Source organism: Bos indicus, chromosome 6 (assembly GCF_029378745.1).
Source record: "Bos indicus isolate NIAB-ARS_2022 breed Sahiwal x Tharparkar chromosome 6, NIAB-ARS_B.indTharparkar_mat_pri_1.0, whole genome shotgun sequence".
NCBI classification, from domain to species: domain Eukaryota; kingdom Metazoa; phylum Chordata; class Mammalia; order Artiodactyla; family Bovidae; genus Bos; species Bos indicus.
In genome coordinates this window covers 93679797-93699595 of record NC_091765.1, presented here as the reverse complement: position 1 = coordinate 93699595, position 19799 = coordinate 93679797, and the positions used below count along the sequence as shown (strand labels likewise).

The 19799-nt window shown below is 43.4% G+C and overlaps 1 protein-coding gene and 1 pseudogene across 2 annotated transcripts in view; one reads left to right on the top strand and one right to left on the bottom strand.

The window, feature by feature from the left end:
• FRAS1 (Fraser extracellular matrix complex subunit 1) overlaps positions 1 to 19799 on the bottom strand; it is a 534964-nt gene that overhangs the window by 258856 nt on the left and 256309 nt on the right. For both annotated transcript variants that reach the window (XM_070791638.1, XM_070791639.1), the window contains exon 15: positions 10900 to 11043. In XM_070791638.1, coding sequence (XP_070647739.1) covers positions 10900 to 11043 — 144 coding nt within the window. The remainder of the gene's footprint in view (positions 1 to 10899; positions 11044 to 19799) is intronic.
• Positions 3366 to 4397, top strand: LOC109560615 (heterogeneous nuclear ribonucleoprotein H3 pseudogene; annotated as a pseudogene).

Sequence of the window (19799 nt, the reverse complement as noted above, 5' to 3'; positions counted from 1 at the left end):
TGACTAACACTGTCACACTCACTACAATTTTTAGCATAGTAAAAATATGGCTATGTTTGTGTTTAAGCAGCATCACTTTGGCTTCAGCTGGGAGGCAGTTTGGAGGGATGAGGAGGGGACTAAGGGACCCAGTTGGTAAATTGTGGAAATGCTTGGGAAACAAGATGACTGGGAGCTGCGTCAAGTCTGAATGAGGTGATAGATTTAAGAGCTGTGTAGGTGGAAGTGTCTCAGATGGCTGCCATGGGCCTAGTACAGGGAATGAGTGATGCTACTCGAGGAACCAAAAAAAAGAGTAGGTGTGGGGGTTCATCTGGGACACGTGCAGTCCAGTAAACAGCCTGACTGACAGTTCTGAGACTCAGGGGAGGGCCCTGGGGGTCATCACATACAGGTGTGGTTGTTGAAATCAGAAACAAGTTGATTTATTCAGTAAAGGGATTTCCCAGGTGGCACTTGGAGAAGGAAATGGCAACCCACTGCAGTATTCTTACCTAGAGAATCCTGTGGACAGAGGAGCTCGGTGGGCTGCTGTCCATGGGGTCGCACAGAGTCGGACACGACTGAAGCAATTTAGCATGCGTGCATGCATTGGAGAAGGAAATGGCAACCCACTCCAGTATTCTTGCCTGGAGAATCCCAGGGGCAGAGGAGCCTGGTGGGCTGCTGTCTATGGGGTTGCACAGAGTGGGACACGACTGAAAACTTAGCAGCACCAGCAGCAGGTGGCACTAGTGGTAAATCCACCTGCCAATGCAGAAGACTTAAGACACACAGGTTCGATCCCTGGGTGGGAAAGATCCCCTGGAGAAGGGTACCGCAAGCCACTCCAGTATTCTTGCCTGGAGGGCTACAGTCCACGGACATGACAGAATTGGACATGACTGAAGCGACTTAGCACGCAAACATGCATAAGAAGATGTATTGTTTCTCCAGCACTGTAAAAGCCCAAGGCAAATACGGATGCCAGGAGAGGTTTTTAAAAAGAGAAGAGTTTTAATAATTGCTGAAAGCATATCTAGGAGAAAGAAGGGAGATATATTAAAAAGTACAGATGGAGAGATTAGCCTTGAACAGAACAAACTCCTTTGCTGAACAGAAAACAAAGTGGAGGGTAAATGCAGTAGCAGGTAAGTCTATGACTCAAACACACTCATGGCTAAATTCTTTAAAAACAAGCCAAACACACTTCTTCTCACTATCAGAGAACCGATGATTCAGGAAGAGAGAACTACTGAGAGATTTATTCTGTTTGTTCTCTTAATCTACCTACACCATCCTAACTTCCTGAAAAACATTTAAAGAACTTGAGGAAAAATATGGCAATTGATGTTGTCAAATAAAGGATAAAAGGAAAGATATACCCATTTGAATGCAGAGTTCCAAAGAATAGCAAGGAGAGATAAGAATGCCTTCCTCAGTGATCAATGCAAAGAAAGAGAGGAAAACAATAAAATGGGAAACACTAGAGGTCTCTTCAAGAAAATTAGAGATACCAAGGGAACATTTCATGCAAAGATAGGCTCAATAAAGGACAGAAATGCTATGGACCTAACAGAAGCAGAAGATATTAAGAAGAGGTAGTAAGAATACACAAAAGAACTATACAAAAAAGATCTTCATGACCCAGATAATCATAATGGTATGATCACTCACCTAGAGCCAGACTTCCTAGAATGTGAGGTCAATTGGGCCTTGGGAAGCATCACTACGAACAAAGGTAGTGGAGGTGAAGGAATTCCAGTTGAGCTATTTCAAGTCCTGAAAGATGATGCTGTGAAAGTGCTGCACTCAATATGCCAGCAAATTTGGAAAACTCAGCAGTGGCCACAGGCCTGGAAAAGGTCAGTTTTCATTCCAATCCCAAAGAAAGGCAATGCTAAAGAATGCTCAAACGACCACACAATTGCACTCATCTCACACACTAGTAAAGTAATGCTCAAAATTCTCCAAGCCAGGCTTCAGCAATATGTGAACCGTGAACTTCCTGATGTTCAAGCTGGTTTTAGAAAAGGCAGAGGAACCAGAGATCAAATTGCCAACATCCGCTGGATCATGGAAAAAGCAAGAGAGTTCCAGAAAAACATCTATTTCTGCTTTATTGACTATGCCAAAGCCTTTGGCTGTGTGGATCACTATAAACTGTGGAAAATTCTGAAAGAGATGGGAATACCAGACCACCTGACCTGCCTCTTGAGAAACCTGTATACAGGTCAAGAAGCAACAGTTAGAACTGGACATGGAACAACAGACTGGTTCTAAATAGGAAAAGGAGCACGTCAAGGCTGTATTTTGTCACCCTTCTTATTTAACTTATATGCAGAGTACATCATGAGAAACGCTGGGCTGAAAGAAACACAAGCTGGAATCAAGATTGCCGGGAGAAATATCAATAACCTCAGATATGCAGATGACACCACTCTTATGGCAGAAAGTGAAGAGGAACTAAAAAGCCTCTTGATGAAAGTGACAGTGGAGAGTGAAAAAGTTGGCTTAAAGCTCAACATTCAGAAAACGAAGATCATGGCATCCGGTCCCATCACTTCATGAGAAATAGATGGGGAAACAGTGGAAACAGGGGCTGACTTTATATTTTGCGGCTCCAAAATCACTACAGATGGTGACTGCAGCCATGAAATTAAAAGACGCTTACTCCTTGGAAGGAAAGTTATGACCAACCTAGACAGTATATTGAAAAGCAGAGATATTACTTTGCCAACAAAGGTCCATCTAGTCAAGGCTATGGTTTTTCCAGTAGTCGTGTGTGGATGTGAGAGTTGGACAGTGAAGAAAGCTGAGCACTGAAGAATTGATGCTTTTGAACTGTGGTGTTGGAGAAGACTCTTGAGAGTCCCTTGGACTGCAAGGAGATCCAACCAGTCCATTCTAAAGGAGATCAGTCCTGGGTGTTCTTTGGAAGGACTGATGCTGAAGCTCCAGTACTTTGGCCACCTGATGCAAAGAGTTGACTCATTGGAAAAGACTCTGATGCTGGGAGGGATTGGGGGCAGGAGGAGAAGGGGATGACAGAGGATGAGATGGTTGGATGGCAGCACCGACTCGATGGACATGAGTTTGAGTGAACTCCTGGAGTTGGTGATGGACAGAAAGGCCTGGCATGCTGTGATTCATGGGGTCACAAAGAGTTAGACACGACTGAGCGACTGAACTGAACTGAAAGTTCATGAATACTTAACAAAAGTGAAAAGGGTGTGGTTGCCACTGCTGGAGATAGCTGGAAGAACCATTGTGGGAGCAGTACACGAGGTGGACAACCTCTCCCTCCTCACAACCAGATTCCATGGGCACTGGGGTCAGCGCTACTGTTACCCAACAGGGCATTTGAAGTACAAGGGGCATTTAAACCAAACAGTATTGAGATGGATTGGCTTGTGAAACATAATGGCCCAAACGATACTAGTGATGGACAGTACAACTTCATGGACTGCCATCTGATTGCGGCAAAGAGGAAATAGTTCTTTCAGGGGTTGGAAATCGTGCCAAATGGAATAACTCTGATGATGGACTACCACGGGAGAAGCACAGGGGAGGCCTTCGTGCCTTTGCTTCAAAGAAAATAGCAGAAAATGCACTTGGGAAACACAAGGAAAGAATGAGGCCCAGGGCTATTGAGAACCTCAGAAGTAGCAGCAAGGAAATCAAAGGATTTTATGATCCACCAAGAAGTTTGCTGGGCCAACAACCAGGACCACACGATAGACCAATAGGAGGAAGAGGAAATTATTATGGAGCTGGGCATGCAAGCATGTATGACAGAATTCGATGAGAAGATGATGGGTATGATGGTGATTATGGAGGTTTTGATGACTATGGTGGCCACAGTGTTTATGGCTACGGAAATGATGCCTTTGATGACAGCATGAGCGATGGAAGAGGTATGGGAGGACATGGCTATGGGGGAGTTGGTGATACAAGTTCAGGTTTTCATGGTAGTCATTTTGTACATATGAGAGGACCACCTTTTCAGGCAACTGGAGATGACATTGCTAATTTCTTCTCACCACTAAATTCAATCCAAATGCATACTGATATTGGAACTGATGGCAGGGCAACAGGAGAAGATGTAGAGTTTGTGACATATGAAGATGCAGTAGCTACCATGTCCAAAGAGAAGAATAACACACAACATCAATACATTGAACTCTTCTTGAATCAAATTCATGGAAGGCGGCTCAGGAATGGGAGGTTACGGCAGAGATGGAATGGATAATCAAAGAGGCCACAGATCAGCTGTAAGGATGGGAATGGGGAACAATTACAGTGGAGGATACGGTACTCCTGATGGCTTGAGTTGTTCTGGCCTGGGTGGTGGAGGCAGTAGCAGTTACTATGGGCAAGGTGGCATGAGTGGAAGTGGATGGCATGGGATATACTAAAAACATAACCACGGATATAAAAGTCCTGCCAACATCATCTGGTCTACTAGACTTTCTTATAGATTTCCTTTCTTTTATATTTTAAGAATTTTATGACTGAAGGAATGTGTTTTCAAAATACTACTTAGTAAAGCAACAGATTGTGATGGGAAAATTTGTTTTCTGTAGGTTTTATTTGTTGTATGTGTGCGTGTGTGCTAAGTCACTTCAGTAGTGTCTGACTCTTTGCGACCCTACGGACTATATCCCACCAGACTCCCTGTCCATGGGATTCTCCAGGCAGGACTACTGGAGTGGGTAACCATGCCTTCTTCCAAAGGATCTTCCCAACCCAGAGATCAAACTAGTGATCTCCTATGTCTCCTGCATTGGCAGGTAGGTTCTTTACCACTAGTACCACCTGGGAAGCCATCTGTTGCATACTTTGACTTAAAAAATAAGTTTTTACGTTCAAACCACTGATGCTGATACTTTTTATATACTAGCTACTCCTAAGAATGTGCTGCTTTCATAAGATTAAGGCTGATGTATTTTACTGTTAGCACTACAAGACGTGAAAAATGAAATCAAAAGTCACTCAGTTTTGTCCGACACAGCGACCCCATGGACTATACAGTCCTTGGAATTCTCTAGGCCAGAATACTGGAATGGGTAGCCTTTCCCTTCTCTAGGGCATCTTCCCAACCCAAGGATTGAACCCAGGTCTCCCACTTGCAGGTGGATTCTCTACCAGCTGAGCCATTATGTCTACTTTTTAAAGATGTAAGACACAAATCCATGTCTTGAGAGTCTTACCATTGGATTTTGCATCTGATGTTTGGAGTTTTAGAGCCATTGCATTAAAAAATAATTATATGCGGCAAAGAAAAAGGTACTTTTTACTTTTAATCCCTTTAATCAATATGGCTTTTTTCCAAACTGTCTAATGGATCAAAATAAAACCTGTTGATGTGAATTCAGTTATTAAACTTGCTACTTGGTTTTTCTAGAAATGTTATTAATGTAATAAATATCAAGGTGGGAGATAAGTAAAAAGGAAAGAAAGGGATAATTTGCCCAATCAGACACTGAGACATATTGCAAAACAATAGAAATTAAGGAATAAAACAAACAATGTGACAGTGGTATAGGAATAGAAATTTAGACTATGAAATACCTCAGAGACAGATCTGTGTGCATAGGAAAATTTAATATCCAATAAAGATCAATGGAGAAAGTTAGATTGAATGCTGGGAAACTGGATCATGAAACGGAGAAAAATCAAACTGCATCTCACAGAAGTGGACTCTAGATGGATGAGCCTACATAAAGTTAAAACTGAAATTAATAGAATTTCTTCTATTAATTGTAGTGTAATTTCTTTGTGAACTTGAACAGGGTAGGTTTTTATCTTAAAATTTCAAAAGCAAAAAGTTAAAGTAAAAAATGATGAATTACATATTTTTGTTCAATGAAGGGCACCACATTAAAGGTTAAAAAGCAACAAAATGGGAAAATGTTTGTATATTTAAGAACTGACAGAGTTAGTATCACAAAGTGCAAAGAACTCCGTAAAATCAACAATGAAAAGGAAGCAAGGCCAGTGAAACCATGGGAAAGACACATTAAAAACAGTTTATCAAAGAGGAAACACAAAAGTCCAACAGGAGTTGAAGATAAACTCATTAATAATCAGAAATAAGCAAATTAAAGCATAATGCCCCTGTATACTTATTGACCAGGAAAAAACCTGAAGTTTGATAATGTCAAGTCATGGCCAGAATGTGGAGATGAGACAGCCCTGATGCTTGGGCATATAGATGCTGGTGAGCTACCTGGCACTACTTAGTCCCATAAAGAAAATGCAGACTCAACACATAAAGAATAAATTAAAATTAAAAAAAGAAACCAGTAATTCTGTTCTGGGGTTATCCATCAATCCCATGAAACCTTCCCCACACCCCCTCAGGCTCATTGAAGGATATGTTGCAGGTTGCTCACTGGTGTTCCCTAGTGATGGCATGCAGATGGACAGATGTGGGGAGTCTGTCCCTGGGAGAGTGGGAATGCAGACCAGGAAGAACCACGCAGCAGTGAGAAGCAAATGCCTAGATGCTATAACAACCTGGGTGAATCTGAAAGACATACTGCTGAGTGCAAAAAGGACAACATGAACTCTGTAAACTGGTATGAACTCTATACCATGGTATCATTTAAGAAAAATATACATATACATATAGAGAATAGCACGTCAACATGTACATTGCCATATGTAAAATAGATGAGCAGTGCAAGTTGGATGCATTAAGCAGGGCACCCAAAGCCGGTACTCTGGGACAACCCAGAGGGATGGGATGGGGAGGGAGGTAGGAGGGGGCTTCAGAATGAGGGAGGCACATGTATACTGGTAGCCGATTCATGTTGATGTATGGCAAAAACCATCACAATATTGTAATTATTTGCCAAATAAAACAAATTAATTTAAAAAACATGGTATCATTTAAGAAAAATATACATGTACTCACTGAAAACAAAACTCATTTTACATGAGCCCATAAAAACGAAAGGATAAAAAATTTAAAATAGTTGCCCAGGTAAGGAAGGGAAATCAGTATAAAAGGAAGGAAGGAAAGAGAAGAAAAAGAGAGGCGGAAGGAAGAGAAAATGTTTAACAGAAACCTCTGACTTTGCTTTGATTTATGTGTTAGCCAGAGCCAGAAAAGCCCTTCATAACAGCACAGGTACTTACATGACTAAACAATGAGGAGGTTTTGTCCTTCGAATTTCCCACCCTTTATACCTAATATTTGTAAAACTCAAAGCATGTACCACAGACAAACTTGGTTGTTGTAAATTCTTCCAGCCATTGCAAAGCACCATTTATAACAGGTTGTGCTGGATTTTTCTCAGCACTCAACTTGAGATTTCTACAGATATGGGTTGCTTGGGTTATAAATTATTAAACCAACACCAGCTGGGCTTTATCTCAAATAGCACTAATCTGAATTGAAAGTAAGTCAGCTTATCACCATCAGACGTCTTAATTAACATTCCGATAGCAATCAGTGACTCGGTTCACCGTTGCTTTAGAAAATATTTATACAAACCTTTCTGAAGGCATTTGACACAGACTTGGAGAACTCGAACAATTTTATGAAGAGCGTAAACTCCAGTTTTGTCCATCAAAAGGGCCATTGGTCAATGCCAACGGCATCACAAAGTCTTGTATCTGCTAAGCACATGGCAGGCATTCACTAATTAACCAATGGTCAGTTGGCCAATGGTTGGCTGACTAGTCAGCACTGGTCCATCCTTGTGTTTGGAAGTTCTCTTTCTGCTTTGTTTCAAAATGTATACAGATAGCATTTCAGATGTATACTTTCTCCCGAAGCCACCTGTTCAGCAGTCTTCTTTTAAATTCTTCCAGTCTGCAAGGAGGTCTGGTTTTCTTCACTCAACCTCTTAGCCCAAGTAGACTCCCACCCCTCACTGCCTCAGGCTCACACTAACTGGGTATCACTCCTTTTACTTACACACATCCCTAGCAAAAGTTGCTTTCTCAATCCAGATAACATCATCTCGGTAGCAGGTCTGTGTCACTGCTCCCGACAGTGACAGCAGCCAGCTTCCTTGGGGAATTAAAAGGGTAGATGCCTCCAGGCTTTTGAATTAGTGCAAATTTGACATCTGCCGACCTTAGGAGAATACATCTGGCTTAATTGAGCAGGGAAGTGATGCTGGCAGAAAAAGATTAAAATGCTCAGGGTAATGGCAGCCTGTTTTTCTTTCCTCGTTCTCTCCTGAATCCACACTAAAGCCACCTGTGACTTGTCCAAATCGAGTGAGGTTTCTCACACCAGAGATACTGATGGATCCTTGCACGGCTTTAAGCAAGCAGCTGCCAAGAGCTATCTCTCTTCTCTGAGACAAGTGCATTTGTCAAGTCTCAGAGATCATCTCATGTGTGCTGTTGCCCTGCTCAGTAAACAAAATGAGCATAATAACTTGAGAATGTTTTATGGGCTGCACATTTTTTTTAATTTAGTGGACTTAGTTATTTAAAAAAATGCATGAGACAGGGTGCTCAGGGCCGGTGCACTGGGATGACCCTGAGGGACGGGATGGGTAGGGAGGTGGAAGAGGGATTCAGGATGGGGAACACATGTACATCCATGGCTGATTCATGTCAATGTATGGCAAAAACCACTACAATATTGTAAAGTAATTAGCTTCCAATGAAAATAAATAAACTATTTTTTTAAATGTCATCTGACTTTTCAATATTGATCATCACAATAAATTTGATTCAAACCTTTCATTCACCATCAGGTGCTCACCCTGTGGACCAGCCACAGGGATAGCTGGCTGATCTAAAGACTGATAGAGATGCAAGAGATGCAGGTTTGATCCCTGGATCGGGAAGATCCCCTGAAGAAGGGAATGGCAACCCACTCCAGTATTTTTGCCTGGAGAATCCCCATGGACAGAGAAGCCTGGTGGGCTCTAGTCCATGGGGTCACAAAGAGTCAGATATGACTGAGTATGCATGTACACAAGCACAGGAAGACAAGGAAGAAGGAGGAGAAGAGGGTCAAGGGAAAGGAGAAGGATAGGGAACAGGAAATGGGCAGAGGTGCATAAAGAGGGATCATGTTATAGCAGCACCAGAGCAATTATTAGGCAGTTAAGGTCTAAACTCAGAAGACCCAGCATGAATCCCAACTCTGCCCCTCATTAGCTCTGAGACCTTAGGCAAGTTTCTTAGTCTCTCTGCTTCTTCATCTGAGAACAGAGGATGACGATAACTACCTCAGAAAATTGCTGTGAGGATTAAACACTAAACACAAAGCACTTATTCTGTACCAGGCACTGTGTTAAATGCCTCACCTACATTAATTCAGTCTTGGCATGGCCTCTGAGTTAGATGTGTGCTGCTGTAACAAATGACCACAGACGTGGCTTAAAGCAACACACATTTATTATCATACAGCTTAAGAGATCAGAAGTCCTAAAATCAAAGCATTAGCAGGACTGCATTACTCCTGGAAGCTCTGGGTGGAAGAATCTATTTCTTTGTTTATTCCTTGTCCCTTTCCAGGTTCTATAGGCTGCCTGCATGCTCATGGTCCCTTCCCAGCATTGCTCCCAAAGTCTGCTTCTGTTTCTGGTCTCCTTTTCTGATGCTGATCCTCCTGCCTCCCTATTAGGACCCTTGTGATTACACTGGCTTATTCAGATAATCCAGGGTAACCACCCCGACCTCAAGATCCTTACCTTAATCATACCTGCTGCTGCTGCAAAGTCACTTCAGTCATGTGCGACTCTGTGCGACCTCAGAGATGGGAGCCCACCAGGCTCCCCCGTCCCTGGGATTCTCCAGGCATGAACAGGGGAATGGGTTGCCCTTTCCTTCTCTAATGCATGAAAGTGAAAAGTGAAAGTGAAGTCGCTCAGTTGTGTCTGACTCTTAGTGACCCCATGGACTGCAGCCCACCAGGCTCCTCCATCCATGGGATTTTCCAGGCAAGAGTACTGGAGTGGGTTGCCATTGTCTTCTCCTTAATCATACCTACAAAGTCCCTTTTGCCACCTGAGGCAGAATATTCACACATGCTACTGATTAGGACAGGGGCCTAATTAGGCCATTTGAGGAGCCATTCTGTCTCCCACAGAAAGGACTATTGTCAGCATTTAACAAATGGGAAATTGACATAGGAAGAGATTAAGTAACTTGTCCCAGGTCATGCTTTTTCTCCCAACATGTTCCTGCCTCTCAATGGGTTAATGTTTAGCACATGGGACAGTGCTCTGCACAAGGAGCACGAAGTTGGGTTAACTCTTATCGTCTGAAGTTGTCTTGAAGGTTGAATAGACAATACCTGCCTCAGTTTCAATTCAAGGGCACCAACATCAAAAGCAGGGTGGCCCTTGGCTGGCCTGGGAGTCCCAAGGAGTGCCTTGATCCCCACGCATATACGGAAGCTGGGCTCCTCTCCCTCCAGCTACGGGTCTGAAGCAAGCGGCCCGAGCCTCGTGGTCCTCATATGCATGTAGGACAAGGTTACAGAGAGCATCCAACCTGACAAGCAGTTGGGGGACAAAGGTGAAAATTCAAGGGGATTCTGTCACTGGGAAAAAACATGTTCCACAAACTACTAAAACACCGCCAATTCTAATGTGCTACGTGTGTGCTCAGTCACGTCTGACTCTTTGTGACTCCATGGTCTGTAGCCCACCAAGCTCCTCAGTCCATGGGATTTCCCAGGCAAGAATACTGGAGTGGGTTGACATTTCTTTCTCCAGGGGATCTTCCCAAGAAAGGGACTGAACCTGCATCTCTTGCATTGGCAGGCAGATTCTTTACCACCGAGCCACCTGGGAAGCCCCATTGGGAAACCAAACTTAGCATCATTTTCATATTTGTTCAGTAGAAGAAGCGATGGTTTTTGGTGCTATGATTTGAATGAAACAAGGGATGCTGGAAGAGCTAAAACCGCTTTGGCCTGCAAAGCAGGGCACTTACCACTGCAGGTCCCCTGCTTGTTATAAAACCGGTTGCCACAGCTGCTCTCACAGCCACCCTCTCTTAGCACGTGGAGGGGGTCTCTGCAGGCCAGGCAGTGCTTCTCTGTGGGACCCCAGCAGGCGGCACAGGACTCGTGGCAGGCTGCAGGAAGAACCCAGAGTAGAAAAGACTGACTGCAATTTTTCTTTCAAAGGCTTTAGAATTTATAAGGAGGATGTTGGAACCTTCAGTCCTAAACCACTAGGCACATATGTGCACTGCAGGAGAAAAGAACCACCCCCCACCAAAAAATAAAAGAAAAACATTTCCCGTTGGCCACAGGCATAACTTCCGTAAATTATTGCTAGGAGAACTGGAACAGGAAACCAGAGGCTTTTGAATAATGGGAATCACAGGGAATGGAATCATAATTTTCTAGACAAATATGGTCTGTCTAGTGAAATTAGAAGGCCCTCCATCACCTTGCCTTCGAAACCACACAACAAAGTGTCAAACTAGATAATTGCACTCAACCTCCAACACGTCGAGCATCCGCTTATGAGGGATGCCATGCACTCTTGAGAGTCCCTTGGACTGCAAGGAGATCCAACCAGTCCATTCTAAAGGAGATCAGTCCTGGGTGTTCATTGGAAGGACTGATGTTGAGGCTGAAACTCCAATATTTTGGCCACCTGATGCGAAGAGCTGACTCATTTGAAAAGACCCTGATGCTGGGAAAGTTTGAGGGTGGGAGGAGAAGGGAACGACAGAGGATGGATGGTTGAATGGCATCAACGACTTGATAGACATGAGTTTGGGTGGACTCTGGGAGTTGGTGATGGACAGGGAGACCTGGCATGCTCTGGTTCATGGGGTCACAAGGATTCAGACACGATGGAGTGACTGAACTGATTCTGATGCCCTCTTACCCTTGAATAGACTTTGAAAGATCCAGTACTGCTTGACTTCTGTTGCTCCTTCCTGCCCTTTCCATCTCTCCCCAACCCCAACTGTCCCACCCTTGTCTTCCCTCACAACTCTTACAGCTCAGCCTCTGGTTTCCCCATAGCATCTGCTCTAAACTGGTATCTTGAGGACTCATGAAGCCTGCCTTTCCCTTATACCTTAGATTTTTAACTATATGTTGTTTCTAGACCCGAGTTATTCCTTTAAGGTATGACCATCTCCTCCTTTTCCAGCATTTGATTGTTTTATTACTATTCATTCTTGTTCTTCATCTTAGGCCTATAAAGAGAGGTCTATTCTGAATGACTGAATATATTCAGAGTTGGCACACTGTCTGTAGGGCTAACATCATCCATCCTTCTGTTAGTGTGTGGGCTGTGTGCTTAGTTTCATCCAACTCTTTGCAACCCCATAGACTGTAGCCCGCCAGGTTCCTCTGTCCATGGGGATTTTCCAGGCAAGAATACTGGAATGGATTGCCATGTCCTCCTCCAGGGGATCTTCCCAACCCAGGGATCGAACCCAGATCTCCTGCATTACATGTGGATTCTTTACCATCTGAGCCACCAGGAAGCCTAAGTATACTGGACTGGTTAGCCTATCTCTTCTTCAAGGGATCTTCCTGACCCAGGGATCGAACTGGGGTCTCCTGCACTGCAGGTGGATTCTTTACCCACTGAGCTACCAGGAAAGCCCCTGTTAGTGTATCCTGATTTTCAAAATGTTTTCTTTACAATGGAGCACAACCTATTTTTCAGAGATATTCATTCTGACCAGAATTGGCAGAGAGAATGCTTTTGCTGGTCACAGGTGACTTGGGAGCTATACCTAAGTAACTTAATTAGGCGTCCCTTTGGAATCAGAAGAAAGGAGGCCTACGTGGCAAATCTCAAGACCTAGTCCTCTCAGTTCTAAAGTGCAAAGAAAGGCTTTAATTTCAGACAACTTTTCTCTCCAACAGACTTAGCTGCTGCTGCTGCTAAGTCGCTTCAGTCGTGTCCGACTCTGTGCGACCCCATAGACGGCAGCCTACCAGGCTCCCCCATCCCTGGGATTCTCCAGGCAAGAACACTGGAGTGGGTTGCCATTGCCTTCTCCAATGCATGAAAGTGAAAAGTGAAAGTGAAGTCTCTCAGTCGTGTCCGACTCTTCGGGACCCCATGGACTGCAGCCTACCAGGCTCCTCTGTCCACGGGATTTTCCAAGCAAGAGTACTGGAGTGGGGTGCCATTGCCTTCTCTGTGATCAACTATACTCTAATATAAAATTAAAAGTTAAAAAAAAAAAAAAGAATAACAGTAGTGGGAGTGCAAGGGACTGACAGAAGGAAGATCTGAAGAATGAGACGTGGCCAGCCATGGAGAGAGCCAGAGAGCAGCAGCAACAAAGGAAAAGGGAAGGAGCTTGGGGGTTCAAGGAACTGGAGGCTCCTCTTGTGACTGGACCTGGTGGACATCTCGGGGTACAGTGGGGAATAAAGGGTACAGTGGGGAATAGAGGGCACGGTGACCTGATTCATGGCTGGAAGGGTAGGCAGAAACCCTATCAAACTTGATCTCAGAGACCATGGAAAGAAATTAGGATTTTTAGCCTAACTGTGATATGAGTCAAGAATGGGCTTAAATAGGATAAACACAAGCCCTGCTTGAGATGTTTAAAAGTTCTCTTTGGATGTCATGAAGAGGGGGCTTAAGGACTTGCATGCTGCAGGTAGATGAGCATGGAGCTGACTGTCCTGGTCCAGGTAAGAAATGAGAGTGGCAGGTGGAAAGCAAAGCCAGACAAAGTTTACTTACTTGTCGTCTGGCTTTCTCACTAGGGAGCTCCCTCACCATAAGGTCCATAGGGGCAGAGTCCATACTCTTTTGTCAACTCAGTTGAGCACACTGCTTGGTACTCTACAAACTCCTCTTATACTTGCCACCTTATTTACAAATGGTGCATGAAAACGCTGCTTGTGTTGAGATAAGCCACTGACGCTACTTAAAACCAAATACGTGGATGCAAAGATCCCAGGAGCAAATTCTACCCTGAATGCACATGAAAATTTTCATTCATTTATTCAACTACTCTCAACAGCTGATTGCAGTCACTATCTGAAGTGTCTATCAATGTTAAGGGCTTCTGTCTTACTGAGGAAGTGGAGTTGATTCAAAGCTGTTACCCAAACAAACAAACAAAAATCCAACTGCATTTCTAAGAAGGCATGCTATGCTAATCTATCAATGTTCAACAGAAGCACCTACCACATGCAAGGTGAAGGACTAGTCTGGAGGGCCTTCCCAGCTGCCACAGGTAGGCCAGAGCACCAGGGACTAAGTCCCCAGGGCACGACAGGGAGTGAGGTGAAAAAGACAACAGGGGTCAGATCACGAGTGTCAGGCAGGCAGAGGTAAAGGACCTTGGATATCATCCCCTTAAAAGTTTTAATCAGGGCAGAGGAATTGATCAGTTTTGCTTTTTAGAGTATGAACTTTGCAGTGGGGAGAGGAGAAGGTGATTAACTCAAGACATCTTTAAGGAATGAAATCATCCTTGTCCCAGAAGTGAGGAGGAGATGTGAAATGAAAGAGCATTTCCCAATTGTTTCAGGGACTGTCTGATGGCAGTGCATTATATCAGCTGCACTGGCAGTTGAAACATTACAAATACTTCCAACCTGTTTGGTAAATGGTACCCTCCCTGATACTCTGTCTTCAGCCCTGGGGACACTGCAGACACCATATCCAACGATGAAAGGTCTGACATAGGAGAGGGTCTTGGGTCTCTGCTCCTTCTGACCAGTCTGATCTTTGCCATACCGCTTGTTAAATATTTTTAATATTACCCCCCATGCTGCCAGTGAGGACAGGGGTCAAAAGATGAGCAGGATGGAGGCCCTGGACTTAGGGATGGCACTAACCCCTGTCACACACTGAGACCTACCTAACCTTTCACCCCGCCTACTGTTACCTCCCTCCACCATACCAGCTCTATGGAGCAGAGACTCTAAGCAGACCATGTGATGATCAAGGGTCTAGATGCCCCACACCACACAGGACTGACCCAGCCAGCAATGCCTCTGGCTCCTTCCACGGTCCCTGAATATAATCCTGCATACATCTGAGAGGCGTCCTAAAGTGTCACTATGTCTATGACGCTTTGCTGAACTTGTCCAGACAAAGCCAGTTACTCCTTCCTCTAGGTTCCTGCAGCCCTTTGTACATGCCTCTCCTGCTACTTACCGACTGTGCATGCATGCTAAGCCGCTTCAGTCTGACTCTTAGCAACCCTATGGACTATAGCCCACCAGGCTCCTCTGTCCATGGAACTCTACAGCAAGAACACTGGAGTGTGCAGCCATGCCCTCCTCCAGGGCAATCTTCTGGACCCAGGGATTGAACCCGCCCCTCTTACGTCTCCTGCATTGGCAGTTAGGTTCTTTACTGAATCACTACCTGGGAAGCTCATGCTGGATCTATCTACATTTAGAGCCAAATGTAGGACTGGATGCTGGACTTTCTCCTTTTTCCCATCTCAAAAAAAAAAAAAAAAAGGCATGTTCCACAGCCAGGCAGGACAGCAGAAGGGATTTTTATTTTAACACAGGACTATGCTGAGCTGTCATTTCTTTCCCCCCCCTTTTTTTTTTGAGTTGTCATTTCTCATAATGACATACTCCCACTGTGTTTTGCAATTGATTTCTAATTTCTAACACTGAACATATGCTACTGCAGATAATCTCTCCTTGCAGGCTTATTTTACATGGAGCTTTTATTTCATTTGGGTTATTATGAAAAATAAAAGGTCAGTCCCTGACTTTTCACCATAATTTCTCTTAGTGATACATGTTCAGCTCACCCAGCGTTTGAAGTGTATACTGTGATGATAAATTAAAACAGAGGATGAATAAGAGAAAGCCATCATCTTATCTCACGTGCAGAAGACAATTTATTTTGGAAAGCCCCTGACTCTTTCGAGAATAACAAGACATGTGTTAGCTTGCCGAGCAATTCCTTTCAAAATGAAAGGGATGAAATACTCTTCTTTTTGGCAACTCTCTATTGAAACCCTACTCTAAAAATAACAAACTTCTTTTCATATTTGATAATTTTGAAATAGAAAGTTGTAAAAAAAAAAAAAAAATTCAACCTGTGCTACTCAAAGAATAAAATGCAGCCCTTTCCCAAGGAAATGTTAAAATACCTCCTAGGGACCACTTCTTGTTTTCCAGGAAGCCTTTAAAAGACCCCACGTAGTGGACATAGATCCTTGTTCCCTCAGCTTTCAAGTTTAAACTGCCCCCCAGGAAAAAGAAGGAATCTTGGATTCTCACCATTCCATGGAATTCTGGAATGTCTCCCCTCCATAACCAGAAAATAAGCATGCTAGGTTAGTGGCCCTTTTAAAGTCATCAGTGAGGGTGTAGTTTGGATTTCCAAATTGCCAAGAAGTTTTCACTCTCAACTACATGAAGCAGCCTAAACTCCAGGCATAAGCAAGACACCATACACAAGGTAAAGTTCTTCATCCTGGTCCTTATCCACATTGTGGCCACTGCTAACTATCTTTCATGACTCACACATGACTAGGAAGGACCTGCCAAGTTTTAAAGTTTATCAGGAGGCAGTGAGTAAATTTCTAGTAAGACACTCTTGTTGGATGAAAAAAATTTTCCCATCTTAAACTCAACTTCACTGGCCCTTGCTCTCCTCATCTGTAAAGTGGGAATAATAATATTTGTTGTACTTAACTCAAGGGGATACGGCAAGATGATGTACATGAGAAAGCAGAGGACACTGAATGCGATCCTATGAGTGGCCCACCCTATGGGATCGAACAAATCTCATTTCATCTGGTGCCCAAAGCAGAGTAATTATAAAGGGAGCAAATTAAAATGTAACACAAGGCAGAAAGGGTAAGGATGAAAAAGACTATGGGAAAGGATGGTTCACTTAGAAAGGGAGCGAAAAGAAATAACAGAGCCCACAGGGATTCCTCCAGCAGTTACATAAAGGAGCTGCAGTCTTGCCCAGAGGCTGCCTACTGTAGAGTTCTTTCCTTGTAATTGCTACAAAATATTAACAAAAACCCTTTGGAAACTGATTGAGAACAGCTCTGTGATGCTCACAGTGAAGCCCAGATGCTGGGCAAACTGCGCTCTCTTCCTCCATCACAGCCACACGTGAGGCCAAGGCTACTAGTCTAAGAAGGACGGACAACAGACGCCAGACAAATCTAAAAGGAGGGTGTCCTCTGAGTCACTACCATTCGTGATCCTTTTACTTCCACCTGCTTCTGGCCCCTACCAAGTGGTCTCTGCCCTCGGCCTTCCTCCCTGTACCACCAGAAGCTTTAACACCTGACATTGCAATGCCTGGTCTCCATGTGTTCTGAAGACCCATATGTACTTGAGGGAGTTCATAATAGAAAAATAAAAACAAATGAAAACATCTTCATTCTCTCAAATAGGCGGAGATGTGAAAACGACCAGGAGAGCAGCAACTAGATGCAAAGGATTGGATGTACACACAGAAACATGTATGCATCTTAGAAACAGGGGTCAGTGAGGGAAACAAAGTCATCCATGGCAACAAAGGTGCCAGTCTAGGGTGTGTGCTCAGTTGCCTCTGACTCATTTCGAACCCCATGGACTGTAGCCCGCCAGGCTCCTCTTTCCATGGGATTTTCCAGGCAAGAATACTTGAGTGGGTTGCTATTTCCTCATGAAGGGGATCTTCCTGACCCAGGGGTCAAATCTGTATCTCCTGCAGGAGGATTCTCTACCACTGAGCCACGGGGAAGCCCCTACCACTCTGGGGAAGAATAGAGATAGAGGAGGTTGCGCTTATGCTGGGAATGGGAGTGTATGGGAAATCTCTTTCCTTTCCTTTTAATTGTGTGGTGAACCTAAAATGGCTCTAAGAATTTCTAAAGTCTTTACAATTTAAGAAAAAAAGGAAAAGAATGAAATATCCTTCTGTTAATATGTATGACAAACCTAGACAGCGTATTAAAAAGCAGAGGCATTACTTTGCTGAAAAAGGACCGTCTAGTCAAAGCTATGGTTTTTCCAGTAGTCATATATGGCTGTCAGAGTTGGACTATAAAGAAAGCTGAGTGCTGAAGAATTGATGCTTTTGAACTGTCGTGTTAGAGAAGACTCTTGAGAGTCCCTTGGACTGCAAGGAGATCCAACCAGTCCATCCTAAAATAAATCAGTCCTGACTATTCATTGGAAGGACTAATGCTGAAGCTGAAACTCCAATCCTTTGGTCACCTGATGTGAATAGTCAACTCATTGGAAAGACCCTGATGCTGGGAAAGATTGAGGGCAGGAGGAGAAGGGGGCAACAGAGGATGAGATGGTTGGATGGCATCACAGACTCAATGGACATGAGTTATAGTGAATTCCCGGAGATAGTCAAGGACAGGGAAGACTAGCCTGCTGTAGTCCACGGGTTGCAAAGAGTCGGACAAGACATAGCAACTGAACAACAACAACAACATGTATGAATATTTAAAATATGTGCATACAAAACAGTAAGAGCGCATGCATACAACAAATCCACATTAAATCGCATTAGAATAGTTAAGTGGGGAAGGGAAGTGGGGACAGGTAATGGGAAGAAAAGGAATAAACAGGAAGATAGATAAGGAGGAGAATAGCCTGGCACAGGCTAATGATGAAAAGGGGCCATGAGTGGATAAGAATGACTAATTCAACTTCCTTCATATAAATCTCCAAAATAAGTATAAATAAGTTAATAAACAAGATTACAGCAAAAAAAAATAAAAAAAAAATTTTTTGACCATACCTTAGGGCATGTAGGATCTTAGTTCCCTGACCAGCAATCAAATCTATGAACCTTGCACTGGAAGCTCAGAGTCTTACCCACTGGACTGCCAGGGAAGTCCCAAGATTACATTTTGATAAATCAAACTGACAAATGTAATTAGAATTGTAATGCCTAGTGTTGACAGAGGTAGTGGGAGATAAGCACTTTCATGCCTTTCTAGGAGGAGTGCAAATGAAAACTTCTTTAAAAGAGAGTAATATGTTGCTGCTGCTGCTAAGTTGCTTCAGTCGTGTCCGACTCTGTGTGACCCCATGGACTGCAGCCCACCAGGCCCCTCCGTCCATGGGATTTTCCAGGCAAGAGTACTGGAGTGGGTTGCTATTGCCTTCTCTGGAGTAATATGTTAATATGTATCAAAAGATTAAATATGTGCACATCTACACTTGGACCCATTGTCTAATAATTTACTTTAATCAAATATATTTGAGTCTGTGCTTAGTCACTCAGACATGTACAACTCTTTGCGACCCCATGGAATGCAGCCTTCCAGGCTCCTCTGTCCATGGGATTCTCCAGGCAAGAATACTGGAGTGGGTTGCCATGTCCTCCTCCAGGAATCTTCCTAATCCAGGGATTGAACTCAGCTGCTCCACATTGCAGGCAGATTCTTTAACCACAATTCTATTAAAAATATTTACATTGTGGTTATTTATGATAATAGAAAAATTAGGAAGAAATGTCAAACAACAGAGGATTAGCTCAATGAATTCTTGCAGAGCCACAGATCAAAAGTTATACAACAGGTTTCAAAAGACACTGTAGAAGGATGATAAATAACATGGGAAAAGCCAGCGATAAAACTATATAGATAGTGTGACTTTACTTTTGAAAAAATAAATTCATCTGTATGTGTGTGTGTGCACAACACACAAAAACTACATAAATTAGGAAGGCATTCACCAAATTACTAACAGCCATGATTTGGGAGAGCTTGAGTCAGGGATTTTCACAGATTTTATGCACCTTGAATTTTACTGACTTCATTAGATGAATTCATTTGGTGCTTACAGAAAAAAATTACTAAAGGAGAAAAAAAATCCTGCAGTCGTTTCCTCTAAGGCACAAGTGAGTAAATAGGTAGTTAATCTATTAACCACATTCATGATACAGCTG